This window comes from Micromesistius poutassou (genome assembly GCF_964030765.1).
Source record: "Micromesistius poutassou genome assembly, chromosome: 5".
Classification (NCBI taxonomy): domain Eukaryota; kingdom Metazoa; phylum Chordata; class Actinopteri; order Gadiformes; family Gadidae; genus Micromesistius; species Micromesistius poutassou.
In genome coordinates, this window is record NC_140275.1 from 9,128,194 (window position 1) to 9,148,365 (window position 20,172).

Here is a 20,172-nt window from a genome sequence, read left to right on the forward strand (position 1 = left end):
CACGGTTCATGCAGGATATTTGGGGCGTATCCCAGCGTCCGTCCCCACGGCAACGGATGATTGGCACGTGTCTCTGAACGAAGCCGGTCCGGCACTGGTACCTCACAAGGGTGTTGATCTCATAGCGTGGCCGCATCTTGCCGAAGGTATGCGCATTCTCCACTAGAGGGGGCTGACTACAGGCCACTGGGTAACCGAACGTAACATAAGAGAGCGAAAGAAGAGAATGAATATTAAATATCACAGTGCACAGAGCAAGAGCCTGAAAGAAAAACATTTTATAACATTTTAGATAATATAATTCACGATTGGCGTTTCCCTTTGTACCTGTGCCCTTCTTGCAGGTGTAGGTGAGGTGGTAGTTACAAGGGACGTCGTTCCACTGGCCGTCCTCATGCCAGATCATCACCACACAGTCCTCCCCGGTGGAGAAGAAGCTGTCAGGTTGATTGGGCCTCCAGTTCTCATATTGCTGAAAGGAGAAGAGTGCAACGTGTGAGTCTTCCTTGCAGGATGATTTGTTGAATTCATAAACATGTTTCAACAGATTTGTTTCTGGCTAGTTGGCCGGTCATTGCAAAAAGCTATTTAAAACCACGTAGTTATTCAATCTTATTTGATCACATAATATGTTATATTCATAATATAATATATTCATATTCCCCCTCAGTCGAAAGTGGTCTAGGGGCATCACTATGACTATATTTTAAATCTTTGTTTCAATCAATATATTTGATTTCATTAATGTTGTTAATAATAGCGTTATAATAATAGCGTTATAATAATAGGGTTAATCTGATCAATGTGTTGAGTGTGTAGCTGGGGGTTATTTTGAAACATAAAAGGACCTTCCTTATCTTCCATGTAAAACTGGAAGAGTGGATAAGCTTGTGATATCGAACTAGCGCCACTGTCAGGACAGAGGTTAACAAGTCAAAGGCTATAAAGTTAGACCTTATCGCTCTCCCTGGAAGTGGTCCTGGAAAACGAGATATTGCACTGCTGCTCATGGAAATAGGGTTTCCAATCTGTCTGTAGTTACTGTGAAAGGCCACAAGATGGAGCCACAGCATTTGCACACTGGAATCTATCGATGACTCCAATAAATCACCATACCTCTCTTTAACGAAGCACCCATACAAGGGTGTCTTATAAAGAACAACATGAATATAAAAAAGGAGTAAATCTAGTCTGCAAATGCAATCAGGTAGAAATACGCAGAGAGGCTGTTTACTTTTTAAGTCTATATGTTATAGTATGTTATAATTGACATCAGTCATGTCAAGCGCTGTGTCATGACGTCACACATCCTACCATCCCGACACACCCACATTCTATAAGCACAATATCCCAAAAATGTTGATTCGCACAATCCTGCAATAACGTCCACACAGCTGCGGCCCAGTGAGGCTAGCTCCCTCAACATGGACAGTACCTGTGGCCTGTCAACGCCCTCTGGGTTCAAACAGTCCCTTCAAAGCTGCGACCCCCACCCCACACCTCCATCCATGCCTTGAGGTGCTGCTACCCTGTTATTATGCTGAGCAAACCTACTGGCTTCCTGCCCCACTCACTCACATTCATCACACCGGTTACCCATCCCTACCCTCCCCCCACCCCAAGCACACGGTAGACCCTTAATGAACAATCACCCAAAGCAATAATCAGTCCTATGGCCATACTTTGCTAAATCGTGATTCCCACACATTAATGTGTAAGTAGTATGCATATGCAAATACGGTATAACAATGCAGAGAGGTATGACACACACACACACACACACACACACACACACACACAAATACCCACACACATATACACACTGCACGTGCAACAGACGGCTGTGTTGATACATTCATCCTCCACAGCTAGTACTGACTCGCTCTATTCCAGATACCAACTTTGTTCCAATTGTGGTGGTCTACTACAGGATTCGTTTTCTATTTAGAAACACAAGGTGGGGCGACCGACCACCCACCTAGCCCCTACCCCCGGCCCTCCGCAGGGATGTTTCTGTAGAGCTTCCTCTCTCTCCCTGTCTCTCCACAGCCGGGCACAGGTGCTGTCCATCTGTGTGTGTGTGTGTGTGTGTGTGTGTGTGTGTGTGTGTGTGTGTGTGTGTGTGTGTGTGTGTGTGTGTGGTGGCTGGGTGGCTGGGCTTGGCTGGCTGCCTGCTGGGTTTCCGGATGGGTGTTTGGGCTTGGACGAGCGATACCTGTCCACGCCTGTCATGCGCTCCCCCCGAGACAGTGTCCCTCACACCCTCCCCCACCACCCACCCACCCTCCTCCTCCACTCAAGCCGGAGGGGGGGGGAGGGGGGCTAATGCAATACCAGCGACCCCCCACCTCTCTCTCTATATCTCTCTCTCTCTTCCCTACCCTTCCTTGGGCCATCTAGATGCCTCCTGCCTTATCTCTGTTGTTGTTGGGGGGGGGTGGGGGGGTGGGGGGGCATCTTTGAAGTGAGGACATCACTCTGTAAGACATTGATGTACGTAGCAATTAACCACTTTCCTGTCCAGTGTGTGTGTGAGGAGGGGGAATGGGGTTCCTCAGCCAGAAGCCAAAACAAACAAACACACTCCCACTTAGGCACACCGCAGAACGGCCCATCTCCTGCCCCCGACTATGGGGCGGGGGGGGTGCCTGGTCACTTCATTCCCTCCTTTATCGCACCCCCGGGGGGGGGGGGGGGACCATAAGGGAAATAACATGACCTGTCGTACTGCAGCCGGGGCTCTACAGAGTCGCAGTGGACCACTCGAAATGTTCCTTTGTTCTGTGTCCCACACCCACACACAGACACAGCCACACAGGGCAGGGGGAGAATACGCCGTGCGGAGGCCACCGCCGTTCCCATCCCGACCACATTCGGTCACTTCCATGCGGAGGAGCAACTCCTACCCCGGATGGTGACGCCATCTTGTCATCAACATCACGTCCAAATATTTACAATGACTCGGTGCCATGTTTGTTGAGATAAAATAGTGTGAGAAAAAGAGCCCGGGTACTTACCAGAGGGTTGCCGTCGGTCCAGCGGAAGTCGCTGTCATACATCTTATCGTTCAGGCCGATCCACTGGTAGTCCTGGCCCAGACCTGCGACACAGGGGCAGAGCGAGAGAGAGCTGGGTTAGCACCAGGTTGACGGCTCCCTCTGAGAATTTGCCCTTATTTGGACTTTTTTGGTGAAAGGGAAACATTTGTTTAAAAAAAGAAAGTGTGTGTGGCATTACGAAAATAGAGACTCAATGTGAGACGAAAATGTGACGCCACAAATGTATTATTCGCTTGTTCTTCCGTTGGTACTAATCTCAGCTCATTTTGATAAGACGTTTTATAATTAAGTTCGAATACATTACGAAATACTTGATGTCGAGAAGCCCGGCTTAGCACTGCAGTCTCTTGCATGTATCTAATCTAGTTTATGACACATACACACACACACACACACACACACAGCTTATCTATTTGTTTTCGTCTGTCCGTCAAAGTGATAGACTTACGGTTGACAAACTGCTGCTCCTCGTGGGAAACTATACTGACGAGGTGAGCGCCCTGCATTCTGCACTCGCGCTCCGCTGTGTCCCAGTTCCTCCTCTGGGGAGAGTACTTGTAGCAGTGGCCCTGGAATTTATGCCAGCCATAGCCACATGTTTCAGTGTCTGATGGAGAGAGAGAGAGAGAGAGAGAGAGAGAGAGAGAGAGAGAGAGAGAGAGAGAGAGAGAGAGAGAGAGAGATAGCATCGATTTAGTAATTTAGCAGAAGTCTTTTTTGTAACTTTGGGTAATAAAACAGATCATCAGTTCCTTTGAACAGGGCTATGCTAATACAATGCATAGATAAACACTTCGGTTTTAGGGTTTATTGATCCAACCTTCATCCATGCAAAACTGTTTTTACTCCTAATCTAATCTTTCCAACACCTGAGTATTTTCAACCTTTAGGGCCTCTGCTATCTCTGAGTGAGACTATGTGCCCTGACAAAATATAGAAGGGGAAGAATGTTTGATGGAAGACTTTCTATGGCTCCTAACTGCAGCCATTCAAGGCCTCGAGGGCAGGAACAGAGGAAAGGCAAAAAATAATAATTATGATCACTCATGTTAAGATTGAATCGGATTGGGACATTGAGTCTGATGGAGCCTCTTAATCATTTGTAAGGTCTCTGTGCATGCTTGTGGGTATAGGTATGGCTACATAAAGATGAGGTGACATTTCTATTTAATGTCTGTTTCACTTGATTTGTTTCAAAAACATATTTTTTATCAAGACTCTCCTCAACCCAGCTGCTGACACATGGACCAAACAGACAACGTGGTTCTGATCAGTTCTCCCCTCACGTTCATAACGCTGTATTTCTCTACTAGCAGGATGTTTTGGGGCAACAGCTGGGACTCAGCATACAATGGGGCTGTGGTGTGAATCACTGCTGAGTGATCCCAATAACATCTTGGGCGGGGACACCGGCCTGTCAGGCCAATACGGATGATGACTTGGGCTGAGCAATTAAAAGGTCAAACTATGCTGCATTTGGGACTACATAAATCAAATGACGAGTCGGGGAATCACTCAGACGTTCCTATGGCGCTACTCACAACAGTTCATATATTAAAATGTAGTTGTATAGCAGTTGTAACAGTTGTATTAGTTGTTTTCATTCTATTAAACATTAACATCCTTGCTTGATGAAATAGCCAATGGGATATCTAACACATCCACAGTCAAATGTTTAACGTGTCTAAACATAACCAACTGAATATTTGTGAAGTGTGTAATGTATTGTGTGCTAGGTCTGTCAGCCTGACTCCATCAGTCAATGCTGCCCCAGGCTACCTGTTCAGTAACCCACATATTAATCAGACCTGGCAGCCTGCGGACAAGACCAGGAGACTACTGTTAAAAGCAGCTGCCATGATGAGATGGAGGCGCAGTTTGTGACTCATTTGTGTCTCATTGGCGAGGGTTTACATTAGAAGACAATGTTCTGCTGTTGTGGGAGTCTGAGAAGCTTCACAACCAGACTAAATCATAACTTGTATATGTAAGAGTTATGTCTAACATTGACTATGTTTATTCCCCAAGGGATTTAGGGGATTTCGTTTTTTTGAGATTGAGATTGAGATTGATGAAGGGGTTGAATAAAATCCATACCTCTCACAAAGTTGTCTATATTAAAATGTAATTTCATACATGTGGTCATTGTATACAATTTGAATGCATTAACAACACAATGCTAACTGAGGAAAATATATAAATATTGTGTCATACAGTACTCAAACTAAACTCACCCTCTTCGCAGTTACGGCCAGAATAGCTGGGAAGGCACACACATGTATGCAAGCCAACCCCATCAACACATGTACCTCCGTTACGGCAAGGGTTGGACTGGCATTCATCAATATCTGGAAATAACAGAAAACACTGAAATTAGTAGGCGTATTTGGTGGTATCTCATGATCTGAAAAAAGAAATGCCTTTAAGCGCCTGTTGTGATGAGAAAGGGGACACAGAGAGAATATTTGATGTACCTATTTCACAGTGGACTCCACTGTAACCAGGAGGACAGCTGCATGAAATGGTACCACCAGTCTTGAAGCAGGAACCGCCATTCAAACAAATGTTTTCCACACATGAGTGAATACCTGCGTGGATATAAAACAAACCATCTAAATAAAAAATACATAAAGACATAAACTCAGATCCCTTGGAATAACAAAATCAGTAAATTATTTTTACATACCTGGAATTTCAACAGTCTCACCGATGATGCTGTGGTCTATGTTCAGTCCAGTTTCAGCAGAGTTGCTGGGTTCTTCTCCACTGATCCTAAGTAATCCATCATTGAAGCGAGGTGTCCCATCCCGGTCCCCTGTGTCATTTTCTTTGGAGAATGGCAAAGGTGTGGTATGCAATGATGTAACTATTTCTTCCTGGCTTTGTGTCTTAGCCAGAGGCACGATTGTGGTCGTAGTGGCAGACACTGTGTCTCTGTCAACATTGGTGGTCTCCTCTCTCATAGCTGGCTCTCCAATCATCGGTAAACTCGTAGTAACATCTGCCTTGAATACAGTCTGGATGTCACCGGGGGCGGCTGAGGACTTTTCTCCAGTAGATTCTTTACTGGCCTCCACAGCAGGCACTTTGGTTATTATCATAGAGGGCGGGCTAGTGATGGCAGCCGATAGCTCAGTTTTGACTTCAACCTTGTCACTCTCCAGATCCACCGCAGTGCTTGTTGTCAGGCCCTCTGCTGTGCTGCTACTGCTTTCTGACACATGTTCAGAGGTCAGTGTGGATGCCAGCGCAGGCACAACAGGGGTACTCCCTGCTATTATGGACGATTGAGAAGTGCTTCCCTCATAGCCACTTTCACTGCCTGCTGAGATAAAAGACTGGCTCTGAGTAGTTTGTGGCAGAGCTGAGGGAGTGCTGATGGACACGCGTGATCCGCTTGGAGGTGCTCCTGGGTAAATCGGAACCGATTCAACCTTGGAGCGGTCTGGTGCTTCATAATCTACTGGGGTGCCATAATCCGGATCTGTGGTATTTGAACTGGCTTCTTCTAGAGGTTCAATTGTCCAAATGTCCTTTGAAGTTGACACATCTACAGGGGTAGCAGTTGAATCTGAGCTCTGGGTTGTCTTCTGAATTGGCAATAAGGGGCTGGTTGTGCTTAGTAATGCATCCTCAGAGGAATGATCGGTGTAAGGCACATGGGTTAAGCTGTCCTCAGATCTGGCCTGTTCAAATGATTCTGCAGGGGTTGTCAGATGTTGTAAAGGAGAAATTGTTGTGACAAACTGAATTTTGACATCAGGCTGTGATGTAGCAACTGTCAAATGTATGCTGGCCAATGGTTCAATATCTTCTTTGGTCCGATTGGGAGCCACGGCCAAGGTTGGGATTGGGGTGACTACTGTTTTCGTCTGAGATGTAAAACTTTCCTCTTCTGAGCTTGTAGAAGTTTCCTCAATGTGTGGCACATGAGGAGTTTGCCCTGTGCTTGTCACCATTTCATGTTCTTCCATCAACATCGGAGGTGATAGTGTGGACATCTCTCTGATGAAGATAACAGGTGTCCCATCACCTGAGGCTTCTGATTCAGAAACTACTGAAATGGGGGCTGCTGTTGGGTTCTCTGTGTGGCCAAGTGTTGATAAGTTATCCTGTGATGTAACCGGAATCAATGTAACTTCCTTGAAACTCAGAGTGGACTCCTCAGAATGTGTCTTGCCGCTTTCAGTTATGGCTTCAAGCACAGCGGGCCATGTGCTGTTGTAATCAACAACTTCATCGACACTAAAGAAAGGGGTTATCGGGTCTTTGGTTGATGCTGCAGTTTCACCAGATGTATTTTCAACACCATCCTGTTTTTCAGGGATGCTTCCTGCGGAAGTTGAAACTTCTAGGTTAGCAGTTGACTGGCTGGATGAATCATCTAACAAAGAGTTATCAGTTGTTGATGCAGTGGCAGCCTTTTCAGTAGCAGGGGAGGTGGTCCTCTCACTGGAGACCATGGCGATTGTTGTAGACGCTACTGTTTCCACTGAGCTGACAGCCACTGAGGAATGATGTATAAACGTAATCTCCGACCTGGCCTGCTGGTAAGTTTGTGCCGAGGACGTTACTTCTGGTACCGGCACAAAAGTGGTGACAAAGTGAACTTTGTCCACAGGTGTTGATGACGTTGCGATGGCAGAGGAAGGTACTGAGACCCATTGTTGAGACGAATCTTTATGAAGTTCCATTGAAGAAACTGATTCTTCAGTTGATTCCTTAGTAGCTTCATCTCTCTCTGCTTCAGTCAGTGTTTTCTCTGTGGTGTTCAGTGAGGACATAGAGGTGGATGAAGTATTTCCATCTATTCTAGTTTTCGGTGGTAATGTGGAGATGTTGTTTATGGCAGTGGTTGTATCCATTGTCTTGTCACTGGAGCCCTCAACATCAATGATATTTGCCGCTGATGGCTGTTTAGTAACTTGGGGTGAAGTTGTAATGTTTGTGGAAGACAGTTCATCAACATTTACTGAATATGTGTACACTGTGGAAGTCTCTGAAAATGATTTTGTGGCTAAGGTATTTGAGGACTCATCAACTGAGCTACTCCTCTCAGTAAGTCTTGGACTTGATGTGATAACTGCTTTTTGGGTGCTATAATGAGACACATGCCCCACACTTTGCTTTTCTGTGTCCTCTTGAGCTGAAATAGTGGGGATTGGCTCTTTTTCCACCATTGCTGTTGCATTGGCCATTGTACTAGGAGGGGTTTGTTCAGCTGAGTCTTCTTTGCTGGTCACATCTGTGCCAGAGGAAATGATGGGTTCCTCAGTGGCATGAAGGGAGGCAGTAGGGACTGTCTCTTCTGTGTTGCTATCTTTTAAGGGTTTGATTGTGCTGTACAAAGAAGGGTCCTCTGTAAACATAGCTGTGCTTGGCTGACCAGAGCTTTCCTCTGTTGTGATATCTGATATTGAGGAAAGGGTTCCTTGTTCTGCTTTCACTGTGGCAGAAGGCTCACCAGTAATATCTGATACAGAAACAGTTGGGGTCTCAGTACTGAACAGTGAAGAAGCGGTAGCCTTTACATTTGCTGTTACTTCTCCTTTAAGCATTGCTGTTGTCACAATTTCAGCTGATTCGTTTACGGCTTGAGAAGAAGGCAAAGTGGATGTGATTTCTGTGGTAGACCCACTGTCCTTATCGTTAATGCTGTCAGTTGTAGAATATGCATCCATCCGTTGAGTGGTTGGGTCGGCACTTGCAGCGGGGAAAGTGCTATATGGCACAGTAAATAATTTGGATTCCCCCGTGCTCTGTGGCACAAATGTCACCGTCTCAGCGCTGGATGACTCACTAGAACTACTAGAGCTGCCTTCTTCTTCATCTGTTGGGACAATTTTGATGTCTGCAGAGCTGCTTGTTGACTCTGAACGATGAGAGGAATTTTCAGACGATTCTGATGTTGAATCAAGGGTGGCTGGAGTGGATTCGGAAATTACCTCACCACTTCCAGAACCTTTTATCTCTTCTGTCCCATCCAGCATGGGTGTCATCGTAACTTCTGGGACACGTCCTTCTTCCTCAGTCTGAATGGTGGGAACCACAGAAAAAGTGTCTGCATCGATGATAGTACCATCTTTGTTAATAAGCCCAGGGTCTGGGCTTCCATGTTTCATGCCATCTGTCACTGTTGAGATAATTGTATCCTCATCTGTGGCTTCCTCTGTGAATATGCGAGTGGTGCTGGCTGATGGTTTGGTCCCATGCAGAACCATTGTAGGGGTCTGTTCACTTAGTTCAGCTTTGGTTTGGCTGCTTGTGGGACTAATAATCATAATCTGTTGGTCTGTCACAGAATGGTAAACGATAGAGGGGAAAGTGGTTGAAATGGATGGGGATTCACTACTGGAGCTTGACTTGGTGGTGTCACTTGAAGTGTGATCACTGACTAACTTCAAAGTTGCATTGGGCATCATAGTTGGATGGGAATAGTCTCTTGTTTGCTCAGCTAAAGTATTACTTTCGTCCATGCGGCTATGACTTGGCGTCTGTGTTGTTTCAGAACTCATGGTGCTTTGTGTGGCTAGGATAATCTCCCTTTCTTTTGAGGTAGCTATCTCATCAGAGACTGGTGTAACTGAAACAAAATACTCTGTTTCCCCTGTGGCTTCTGATGGAATCGAAGTGAATACCCCAGGCGTATGGAAACTGGAACTTTCTTCTTCCATCAAAGTAATGGTTAGGGTGGATTTCGATGTATCGGTCAACAAAGGCCCTAATGAGACAGGATGGGATAATGTCATATTTGAAGGGGCTGTGGTTGGTTCTTTAGTGCTGGAGAGGGAAGAAGCTGCTGTTACATCCGATTTTAAAATGGACCCTGTTGTTGTTTCATGTGACGACATTATTTCTTTTGGTATACCTGTGCTGAACATTGATGAGACATCTGTTAATCGGTCCCCTGAACCATCTGATTCTGTGTCGGTTTTTGCCGTTGTTATAGAAACTGTCTCATCAGTACTTGTAATTGTTTCTGGGAAGGTTGCATCGATATGCTCATTTGTAACCAAGACTCCTGTGGTAGACTCGGTTGTGTAGACAGTTGAATCTGTTACATTGGAGGGCTGAATGAAAAAATCCTGTGTGTGGTCAGCTGTGCTTCCATCCGGTGACAAAGAGATAGTGACAGTTAAAGTCTCTGTGCTTGTAATGTGTTGAGATTGGGTTGATGATTCTGAATCCATGGTTGGCTGTTTGCTCAAATAGGTTGAAGTTGCAAAACTTGGTACTGCTGAAGTGCTCTGCTCATCCATCTCACTCTTATCTGGGGCAGAAGTGAATTCCGGTAGTTCATAACCTGATCCATCAGTGCTCCCCAGATCTTCATCCACATATGAGTCACCAGAACTCTCCATGTCAATGAATGTTGAAGTTCCTCTTGTGGGATAACCACGGGATTGCAGAGTTGTTGATGGAGACAATGTAGAAACTGTGTTTTCCATTGAGGTTTCTTCCTTTGTAGCTTCTGAAGGTGTTTCTATTGGACTTTCTTCTGTTGACTGTATTGTAGATGCAGAGACACTGGTTGCAGTGGACATATATGTTGGCAACAAAGTTGCTATAGTGCTAGATGTGTCATCGACCGATGATATATCTGTACTTCTCTGATCTGTTTGCTCACTTGAGATGGCGGTAGCTTTTTCAGTGGAAAAGGAGGGAGATGCAGAAGTGCTAGATATTGTAACAGTAGCTGCTTGTTTTCCTGGCTCCTTTGTACTCGACACAGAAGTTGATGTGATAGTAACAGTCTCTTGTGTGGACACATTCGATGTTTCAACCCGTGAGCTCTCTTCAAGCGTTGAGGATGAAACTGAACTATCTTCTGGTGCAACAGAGCCCGTCTTTGATTGACTTGTTGGTGTCTCAGTGCTGTACAGAGAGGAGGCTGGATGTGGTGTTGTTCTTGAACTATCACTTGTTTCATGGGATTCTTTTGTGACTGATGGATTCTTTGTGCTGAACATAGATGTTGATTTTGCAGAATCTGTTACAATGTCTTTGGTAGACCCATCAGATACAAGTTCACCAGAGCCTTCCTCTATTGTTGCGAGAATTGATCTAGCCTCTGCCGCTATAGATGTTTGATCTTTAGAAACACTTTCTTTGGTTTCTGTTGTAAATGCTGGTTTCTCTGTACTATAGAGCGAGGAAGGTGCAGACAAGGTTGATCTTAAATCATCAATAGCTTTATCTGATGCTGTTGTCACTGCAGGTTTCTCTGTGCTAAACAAAGAAGAAGCGGTGGTTGATATAATTAACGATTCATCAGTAAACATAGTCGAAGCCACGTCCCCTGAAGCTTCTGCTCTAGTAGAAGTAGATACTGCTGCTGTGTCCAGCTCTGTGCTTGATACAGAAAGGGAAGGGGAATATTCCAGGATAGAGGGTTCTTTGGATGGCTCGGTTGATGCCAAACTTGATGCCAAGCTGATTATGGAAGTTGTCTTTGTGACATCTGAGACAACATATGTTGATGGCATCACTGTCTGATCTGAAATATCCACTACATTTTCAGATGACACTGTGGACGGTCCCTCTGTGCTTGCCAGGGGAGATACAGTTGTAACAGCAGACGTCTGAGAGAAAATGTCAGGAGCTTCATCACCTGAACCACCATCATCTATAGATGGTAGACCAGAACTCATCTCTGTCTTCTCTGTGACAATGGAGACTGATGTCTGGGATGTCTGAACTGTGACTGCACTCTCCTGTTCTTCAGAGGGTAACATGGTTGGTTTCTCAGTACTCAACAAAGAGGAGGATGTGCCAGCTGAGGTCTCACTGCCTTGAGATATATCTGTACTTGTCTGTTCTGGTTGCTCACTTGAGATGACGGTAGCTTTTTCAGTGGAATAGGAGGGAGAAGCAGAAGTGGTAGATATTGTATCAGCAGCTGCTTCTTTTTCTGGCTCCTTTGTACTCAACACAGAGGATGATGTGATAGTAACAGTCTTTTGTGTGGACGCATCAAATGTTTGAACATCTGAGCCCTCTTCAAGGGCTGACGAGGAAACTGAACTATCTTCTGGTGTAGCAGAGTCTGTCTTTGATTGACTTGTGGGTGTCTCAGTGCTGTACAGAGAGGAGGCTGGATATGCTGTTGTCCTTGAACTGTCAATTGTTTCATGGGATTCTGTTGTCACTGATGGTTTCTTTGTGCTGAACGTTGACGTTGATGATTCTGTTTCAGTCTCTTTGGTAGAAACATCAGATATAAGCTCACCAGAGCTCTCCTCTGTTGTCGTAAAAATGGAACTGACCACTGTCTTCTCTGTGACAGGCGAGACTGATGACTTTTCTGTCTTAACTGTGAATACACTCTCCTGTTCTTCAGAGGGTGACATGGTCAGTTTCTCAGTACTTAACAAAGAGGATGATGTGCCAGCTGAGGTCTTACTGCCATGAGATATGTCTGTACTTGACTCTTCTGGTTGTACAGTTGAGATGGCTGTGGCTTTATCAGTGGAAAAGGTGGAAGATGCAGAAGCGGTAGCAATTGTAACAGAATCTGCTTTTTCTGTCTCCATTGTACTCGACACAGAGGATGATGTGATTGTAACAGTCTCTTGTGTGGACACATCAGATCTTTGAACATCTGAGCCCTCTTCAAGGGCTGACGAGGAAACTGAACTTTCATCTGGTGTAACCAAGGTTGTCTTTGATTGACTTGTGGGTGTCTTAGTGCTGTACAAAGAGGAGGCCGGATATGATGTTTTATTTGAACTGTCAGTTGTTTCATGGTATTCTGTTGTCACTGATGGTTTCTTTGTATTGAACGTTGATGTTGATGATTCTGTTTCAGTCTCTTTGGTTGGAACATCAGATATAAGTTCACCGGAGCCCTCCTCTGTTGAAAATTCCAATACAGTTTCTGATGACACTGTGGATGGCCCCTCTGCGCTTGCCAGGGAAGATACAGTTGTAACAGCAGACATCTGAGAGAACATGTCAGGAGCTTCATCACCTGAACCACCTTCATCTATAGATGTTAGACAATTGTCAGTTGTTTCATGGGATTCTGCTGTCACTGATGGTTTCTTTGTGCTGAATATAGATGTTGATGAATCTGTTACAGTCTCTTTAGACCCATCAGATATAAATTCACCGGAGCCTTCCTCTGTTGTTGCAAGAATTGAACTTGCCTCTGCCACAACAGTTGTTTGATCTTTAGAGACTCTTTCTTGCGATTCTGTTGTGACTACTGGTTTCTCTGTACTATAGAGTGAGGAAGGTGCAGACAAGGTTGATTTTAAAGCGTCAATAGCTTTATCTGATGCTGTTGTCACTGCTGGTTTCTCTGTACTGAACGAAGAGGAAAAGGTACTTGATATAATTAACGTTTCATCAGTCAATATCGTAGAAGTCAGGTCCACTGGAAATTCTGTTTCAGAAGTAGTAGATACTGCTGCTGTGTCCGACTCTGTGCTTGATCCAGAAAAGGAAGGGGAAGATTCCAGCATGCCAGGTTCTTTGCTAACACTATAATCCAAGATCTCATCACTAAACTCTGTGGATGGCTTGGTTGATGATAAACCTTGAGAGTTGGTAATGGAACTTGTCTTTGTGACATCTGAGATGACGTATGTTGATGGCATCACTGTCTGATCTGAAATATCCACTACAGTTTCCGGTGACACTGTGGATGGCCCCTCTGTGCTTGCCAGGGAAGATAGAGTTGTAACAGCAGATGTCTGAGAGAACATGTCAGGAGCTTCATCACCTGAACCACCTTCATCTATAGATGTTAGACCAGAACTCATCTCTATCTTCTCTGTGATAAGCGAGACTGATGACTTTTCTGTCTTAACTGTGACTGCACTCTCCTGTTCTTCAGAGGGTAATGTGGTTGGTTTCTCAGTACTTAATAAAGAGGAAGATGTGCTAGCTAAGGTTTCACTGCCTTGAGACATATCTGTACTTGTCTGTTCTGGTTCCTCACTTGAGAAGGCAGAAGCTTTTCCAGTGGAAAAGGAAGGAGATGCAGAAGTGGTTGATATTGTAACAGCAGCGGCTTCTTCTTCTGGTCCCTTTGTACTTAGCACAGATGATGATTTGATAGTAACAGTCACTTGTGTGGACAGATTAGATGTTTGGAACCCTGAGCTCTCTCCAACGGTTGAAGATGAAACTGAACCATCTTCTGGTGCAACAGAGCCTGCCTTTGATTGACTAGTGGGTGTATCAGTGCTGTACAGAGACGAAGCTGGATATGCTGTTGTCCTTGAACTGTCAGTTGTTTCATGGGGTGCTGTTGTCACTGATGGTTTCTTTGTGCTGAACATTGATATCGATGATTCCGTTTCAGTCTCTTTGGTAGAAACATCAGATATAAGTTCACCAGAGCCCTCCTCTGTTGTTGCAAAAAGGGAACTAACCTCTGTCTTCTCTGTGACAGGCGAGACCAAAGACTTTTCTGTCAGAACAGTGAACACACTATCCTGTTCTTCAGAGGGTGACATGGTTGGTTTCTCAGTACTTAAAAAAGAGGATGATGTGCCAGCTGAGGTCTCACTTCCATGGGATTCCTTTGAACGTGTCTGTTCTGGTTGTACAGTTGAGATACCTGTGGCTTTTTCAGTGGAAAAGGAGGGAGATGCAGATGCGGTAGATATTGTAATGAAATCTGCTTTTTCTGGCTCCATTGTACTCAACAAAGAGGATGATGTGATTGTAACAGTCTCTTGTGTGGACACATCAGATGTTTGGACATTTGAGCCCTCTTCAAGGGCTGAAGAGGAAACTGAACTATCTTCCGTTGTTACAGATTCTGTCTTTGATTGACTTGTGGGTGTCTCAGTGCTGTACAGAGAGGACGTTGGATATGCTGTTGTCTTTAAACTGTAGATTGTTTCATCGGATTCTGCTGTCACTAATGGTTTCTTTGTGCTGAATATAGATGTTGATGAATCTGTTACAGTCTCTTTAGTAGAACCATCAGATATAAATTCAGCAGAGCCTTCCTCTGTTGTTGCAAGAATGGAACTACCGACTGCCACAATAGTTGTTTGATCTTTAGAGACACTTTGTTGAGATTCTGTTGTGAATCCTGGTTTCTCAGTACTATAGAGTGAGGAACGTGCAGACATGGTTGATTTTAAACCCTCAACAGCTTTATCTGATGCTGTTGTCACTGCAGGTTTCTCTGTGCTGAACGAAGAGGAAATGGTTGTTGATATAATTAACGATTCATCAGTAAATATCGTAGAAGTCAGGTCCACTGGAAATTCTGTTTCATGAGTAGTAGATACTGCTGCTGTGTCCGGCTCTGTGCTTGATCCAGAAAAGGAAGGGGAAGATTCCAGCATGACAGGTTCTTTGCTAATACCATAATCCAAGATCTCATCACTAAACTTTGTGGATGGCTTGGTTGACGATAAACCTTGAGAGCTGGTTATGGAACTTGTCTTTGTGACACCTGAGAGAACGTATGTTGATGGCATCACTGTCTGATCTGAAATATCCACTGCAGTTTCCGATGACACTGATGACGGTCCCTCTGTGCTGGCCAGGGAAGACACAGTTGTGACAGCAGACATCTGAGGGAACATGACAGGAGCTCCATCACCTGAACCACCTTCATCTATAGATGTAAGACCAGAACTCATCTCTGTCTTCTCTGTGACCGGCGAGACTAAAGACTTTTCTGTCGGAACAGTGAACATACTCTCCTGTTCTTCAGAGGGTAATATGGTCGGTTTCTCAGTAGTTAACAAAGAGGACAATGTGCCAGCTGAGGTCTCATTTCCATTGGATTTCTCTGCAATTGTCTGTTCTGGTTGCACAGTTGAGATGGCTGTGGCATTATCCATGAAAAAGGTGGAAGATGCAGAAGCAGTAGATATTGTAATAGCATCTGCTCGTTCTGGCTCCATTGTACTTGACACAGAGGATGATGTGGTAGTAACAGTCTCTTGTGTGGACACATCAGATGTTTGGACATTTGAGCCCTCTTCAAGGGCTGAAGAGGAAACTGAACTATCTTCCGTTGTTACAGATTCTGTCTTTGATTGACTTGTGGGTGTCTCAGTGCTGTACAGAGAGGACGTTGGATATGCTGTTGTCTTTAAACTGTAGATTGTTTCATCGGATTCTGCTGTCACTAATGGTTTCTTTGTGCTGAATATAGATGTTGATGAATCTGTTACAGTCTCTTTAGTAGAACCATCAGATATAAATTCAGCAGAGCCTTCCTCTGTTGTTGCAAGAATGGAACTACCGACTGCCACAATAGTTGTTTGATCTTTAGAGACACTTTGTTGAGATTCTGTTGTGAATCCTGGTTTCTCAGTACTATAGAGTGAGGAACGTGCAGACATGGTTGATTTTAAACCCTCAACAGCTTTATCTGATGCTGTTGTCACTGCAGGTTTCTCTGTGCTGAACGAAGAGGAAATGGTTGTTGATATAATTAACGATTCATCAGTAAATATCGTAGAAGTCAGGTCCACTGGAAATTCTGTTTCATGAGTAGTAGATACTGCTGCTGTGTCCGGCTCTGTGCTTGATCCAGAAAAGGAAGGGGAAGATTCCAGCATGACAGGTTCTTTGCTAATACCATAATCCAAGATCTCATCACTAAACTTTGTGGATGGCTTGGTTGACGATAAACCTTGAGAGCTGGTTATGGAACTTGTCTTTGTGACACCTGAGAGAACGTATGTTGATGGCATCACTGTCTGATCTGAAATATCCACTGCAGTTTCCGATGACACTGATGACGGTCCCTCTGTGCTGGCCAGGGAAGACACAGTTGTGACAGCAGACATCTGAGGGAACATGACAGGAGCTCCATCACCTGAACCACCTTCATCTATAGATGTAAGACCAGAACTCATCTCTGTCTTCTCTGTGACCGGCGAGACTAAAGACTTTTCTGTCGGAACAGTGAACATACTCTCCTGTTCTTCAGAGGGTAATATGGTCGGTTTCTCAGTAGTTAACAAAGAGGACAATGTGCCAGCTGAGGTCTCATTTCCATTGGATTTCTCTGCAATTGTCTGTTCTGGTTGCACAGTTGAGATGGCTGTGGCATTATCCATGAAAAAGGTGGAAGATGCAGAAGCAGTAGATATTGTAATAGCATCTGCTCGTTCTGGCTCCATTGTACTTGACACAGAGGATGATGTGGTAGTAACAGTCTCTTGTGTCGACACGTCAGATGTTTGAACATCTGAGCCCTCTTCAAGGGTTGACAAGGAAACTGAACTATCATCTGGTGTTACAGAGTCTGTCTTTGATTGACTTGTGGGTGTCTCAGTGCTGTAGAGCGAGGAGGCTGGATATGCTGTTGTCCTTGAACTGTCAATTGTTTCATGGGATTCTGTTGTGACTGATGGTTTCTTTGTGCTGAACATTGATGTTGATGATTCTGTTTCAGTCTCTTTGGTAGAAACGTCAGATATAAGTTCACCAGAGCCCTCCTCTGTTGAAAATTCCACTAAAGCTTCCGATGACACTGTGGACAGTCCCTCTGTGCTTGCAAGGTAAGACACAGTTGTAACAGCAGACATCTGAGAGAACATGTCAGAAGCTCCATAACCTGAACCGCCTTCATCTATAGATGTTAGACCAGAACTCATCTCTGTCTTCTCTGTGATAGACGAGACTGATGACTTTTCTGTCTTAACTGTGACTGCACTCTCCTGTTCTTCAGAGGGTAACATGGTCGGTTTCTCAGTACTTAACAGATAGGAAGATGTACTAGCTAAGGTCTCACTGCCTTGAGATATATCTGTACTTGTTTTTTCTGGTTGCTCACTTGAGATGACAGTAGCTATTTCAGTTGAAGAGGAGGGAGATGCAGAAGTGGTAGATGTTGTAACAGCAGCTGCTTCTTTTTCTGGCTTTGTGCTGAACATAGATGTCGATGTTGATGAATCTGTTATAGTCTCTTTGGTAGTCCCATCAGATGTTAATTCACCAGAGCCCTCCTCTGTTGTAGCAAAAATGGAACTAGCCTCTGCTGCAATAGAGACTAGAACTTTAGAAACACTTTCTTGAGATTCTGTTGCGACTGCTGGTTTCTCAGTACTATAGAGTGAGGAAGGTGCAGACAAGGTTGATCTTACAGCGTCAATAGCTTTATCTGATGCTGTTGTCACTGCAGGTTTCTCTGTACTGAATAAAGATGAAATGGTGGTTGATACAATTAAGGATAACTTTGTGAAAATATTAGAAGTTAGGTCGCCTGAAGCTTCTGTAGATGTAGATACTGCTGCTGTGTCCGGCTCTATGCTTGATCCAGAAGAGAAAGGGGTAGATTCCAGCATGGCAGGTTCTTTGGATGGCTCTGTTAATGCTATACTTTGAGGGCTTGTTATAGAACTTGTCTCTGTGACATCTGAGACAACATCGGTTGATGGCATCACTGTCTGATCTAAAATATCCACGGCAGTTTGAGATGACACTGTGGACGGTCCCTCTGTGCTGGCCAGGGAAGATGCAGTTGTAACAGCAGATGTCTGAGAGAACATGTCTGGAGCTTCATCACCTGAACCACCTTCATCTATAGATGTTAGACCAGAACTCATCTCTGTCTTCTCTGTGATAAGCGAGACTGATGACTTTTCTGTCTGAACTGTGACTGCACTCTCCTGTTCTTCAGAGGGTAACATGGTCAGTTTCTCAGTACTTAACAAAGAGGATGATGTTCCAGCTGAGGTCTCACTGCCTTGCGATTTCTCTGCACTTGTCTGTTCCGGTTGAACAGTTGAGATGACTTTGGCTTTATCCGTGGAAAAGAAGGAAGATGCAGAAGCGGTAGATATTGTAACAGCATCTGCTTTTTCTGGCTCCTTTGTACTCGACACAGAGGATGATGTGATAGTAACAGTCTCTGGTGTGGACACATCAAATGTTTGAACATCCGAGCCCTCCTCAAGGGTTGAAGATGAAACTAGACTATCTTCTGGTGTAACATAGTCTGTCTCTGAGTGGCTCGTGGGCGTGTCAGAGATGTACAGCGAGGAAGCTGGATATGCTGTTGGCCTTGAACTGTCAATTGTTTCTTGGGATTCTATTGTCACTGATGGTTTCTTTGTGCTGAACGTTGGTGTTGATGATTCTGTTTCAGTCTCTTTGGTAGAAATGTCAGATATAAGTTCACCAGAGCCCTCCTCTGTTGAAAATTCCAATACAGTTTCCGATGACACTGTGGAGGGCCCCTCTGAGCTTGCCAGGGAAGATACAGTTGTAACAGCAGACGTCTGAGAGAACATGTCAGGAGCTTCATCACCTGAACCACCTTCATCTATAGATGTTAGGCCAGAACTCATCTCTGTCTTCTCTGTGATAGACGAGACTGATGACTTTTCTGTCTTAACTGTGACTGCACTCTCCTGTTCTTTAGAGGGTAACATGGTCGGTTTCTCAGTACTTAACAGAGAGGAAGATGTACTAGCTAAGGTCTCACTGCCTTGAGATATATCTGTACTTGTCTGTTCTGGTTGCTCACTTGAGATGACGGTAGCTTTTTCAGTTGAAGAGGAGGGAGATGCAGAAGTGGTAGATGTTTTAACAGCAGCTGCTTCTTTTTCTGGCTCCTTTGTACTCAACACAGAGGATGATGTGATAGTAACAGTCTCTTGTGTGGACACATCAAATGTTTGAACATCTGAGCCCTCTTCAAGGGTTGAAGATGAAACTGAGCTATCTTCTGGTGTAACAGAGACTGTCTTTGATTGACTTGTGGGAGTGTCAGTGCTGTAAATTGAGGAGGCTGGATATTCTGTTGGCCTTGAACTGTCAATTGTTTCATGGGATTCTGTTGTCACTGATGGTTTCTTTGTGCTGAACATAGATGTTGATGTTGATGAATCTGTTACAGTCTCTTTGGTAGTCCCATCAGATGTTAATTCACCAGAGCCCTCCTCTGTTGTCGCAAAAATGGAACTAGCCTCTGCTGCAATAGAGACTAGAACTTTAGAAACACTTTCTTGAGATTCTGTTGTGACTGCTGGTTTCTCTGTACTATAGAGTGAGGAAGGTGCAGACAAGGTTGATCTTACAGTGTCAATAGCTTTATCTGATGCTGTTGTCACTGAAGGTTTCTCTGTGCTGAACAAAGATGAAATGGTTGTTGATATAATTAACGATTCATCAGAAAATA

At 44.5% G+C, this 20,172-nt stretch overlaps 2 protein-coding genes across 2 annotated transcripts in view; both read right to left on the bottom strand.

Moving 5' to 3' along the window:
- LOC311342791 (brevican core protein-like) overlaps positions 1–20,172 on the bottom strand; it is a gene marked incomplete at its 5' end in the record, with an annotated part of 62,929 nt that overhangs the window by 366 nt on the left and 42,391 nt on the right. Inside the window, 6 exons of the mRNA XM_084467616.1 lie at positions 4–186; positions 328–472; positions 3,018–3,100; positions 3,508–3,666; positions 5,294–5,407; positions 5,534–5,647. Coding sequence (XP_084323742.1) covers positions 4–186; positions 328–472; positions 3,018–3,100; positions 3,508–3,666; positions 5,294–5,407; positions 5,534–5,647 — 798 coding nt within the window. The remainder of the gene's footprint in view (positions 1–3; positions 187–327; positions 473–3,017; positions 3,101–3,507; positions 3,667–5,293; positions 5,408–5,533; positions 5,648–20,172) is intronic.
- LOC311343894 (uncharacterized protein) lies at positions 5,738–19,423 on the bottom strand (the record flags this gene model as incomplete). The annotated part of the gene is made up of 4 exons (XM_084468865.1): positions 5,738–11,743; positions 12,329–12,819; positions 13,060–17,433; positions 17,944–19,423. 4 exons carry the CDS (start codon positions 19,421–19,423, stop codon positions 5,738–5,740), a joined length of 12,351 nt encoding a protein of 4,116 aa, XP_084324991.1.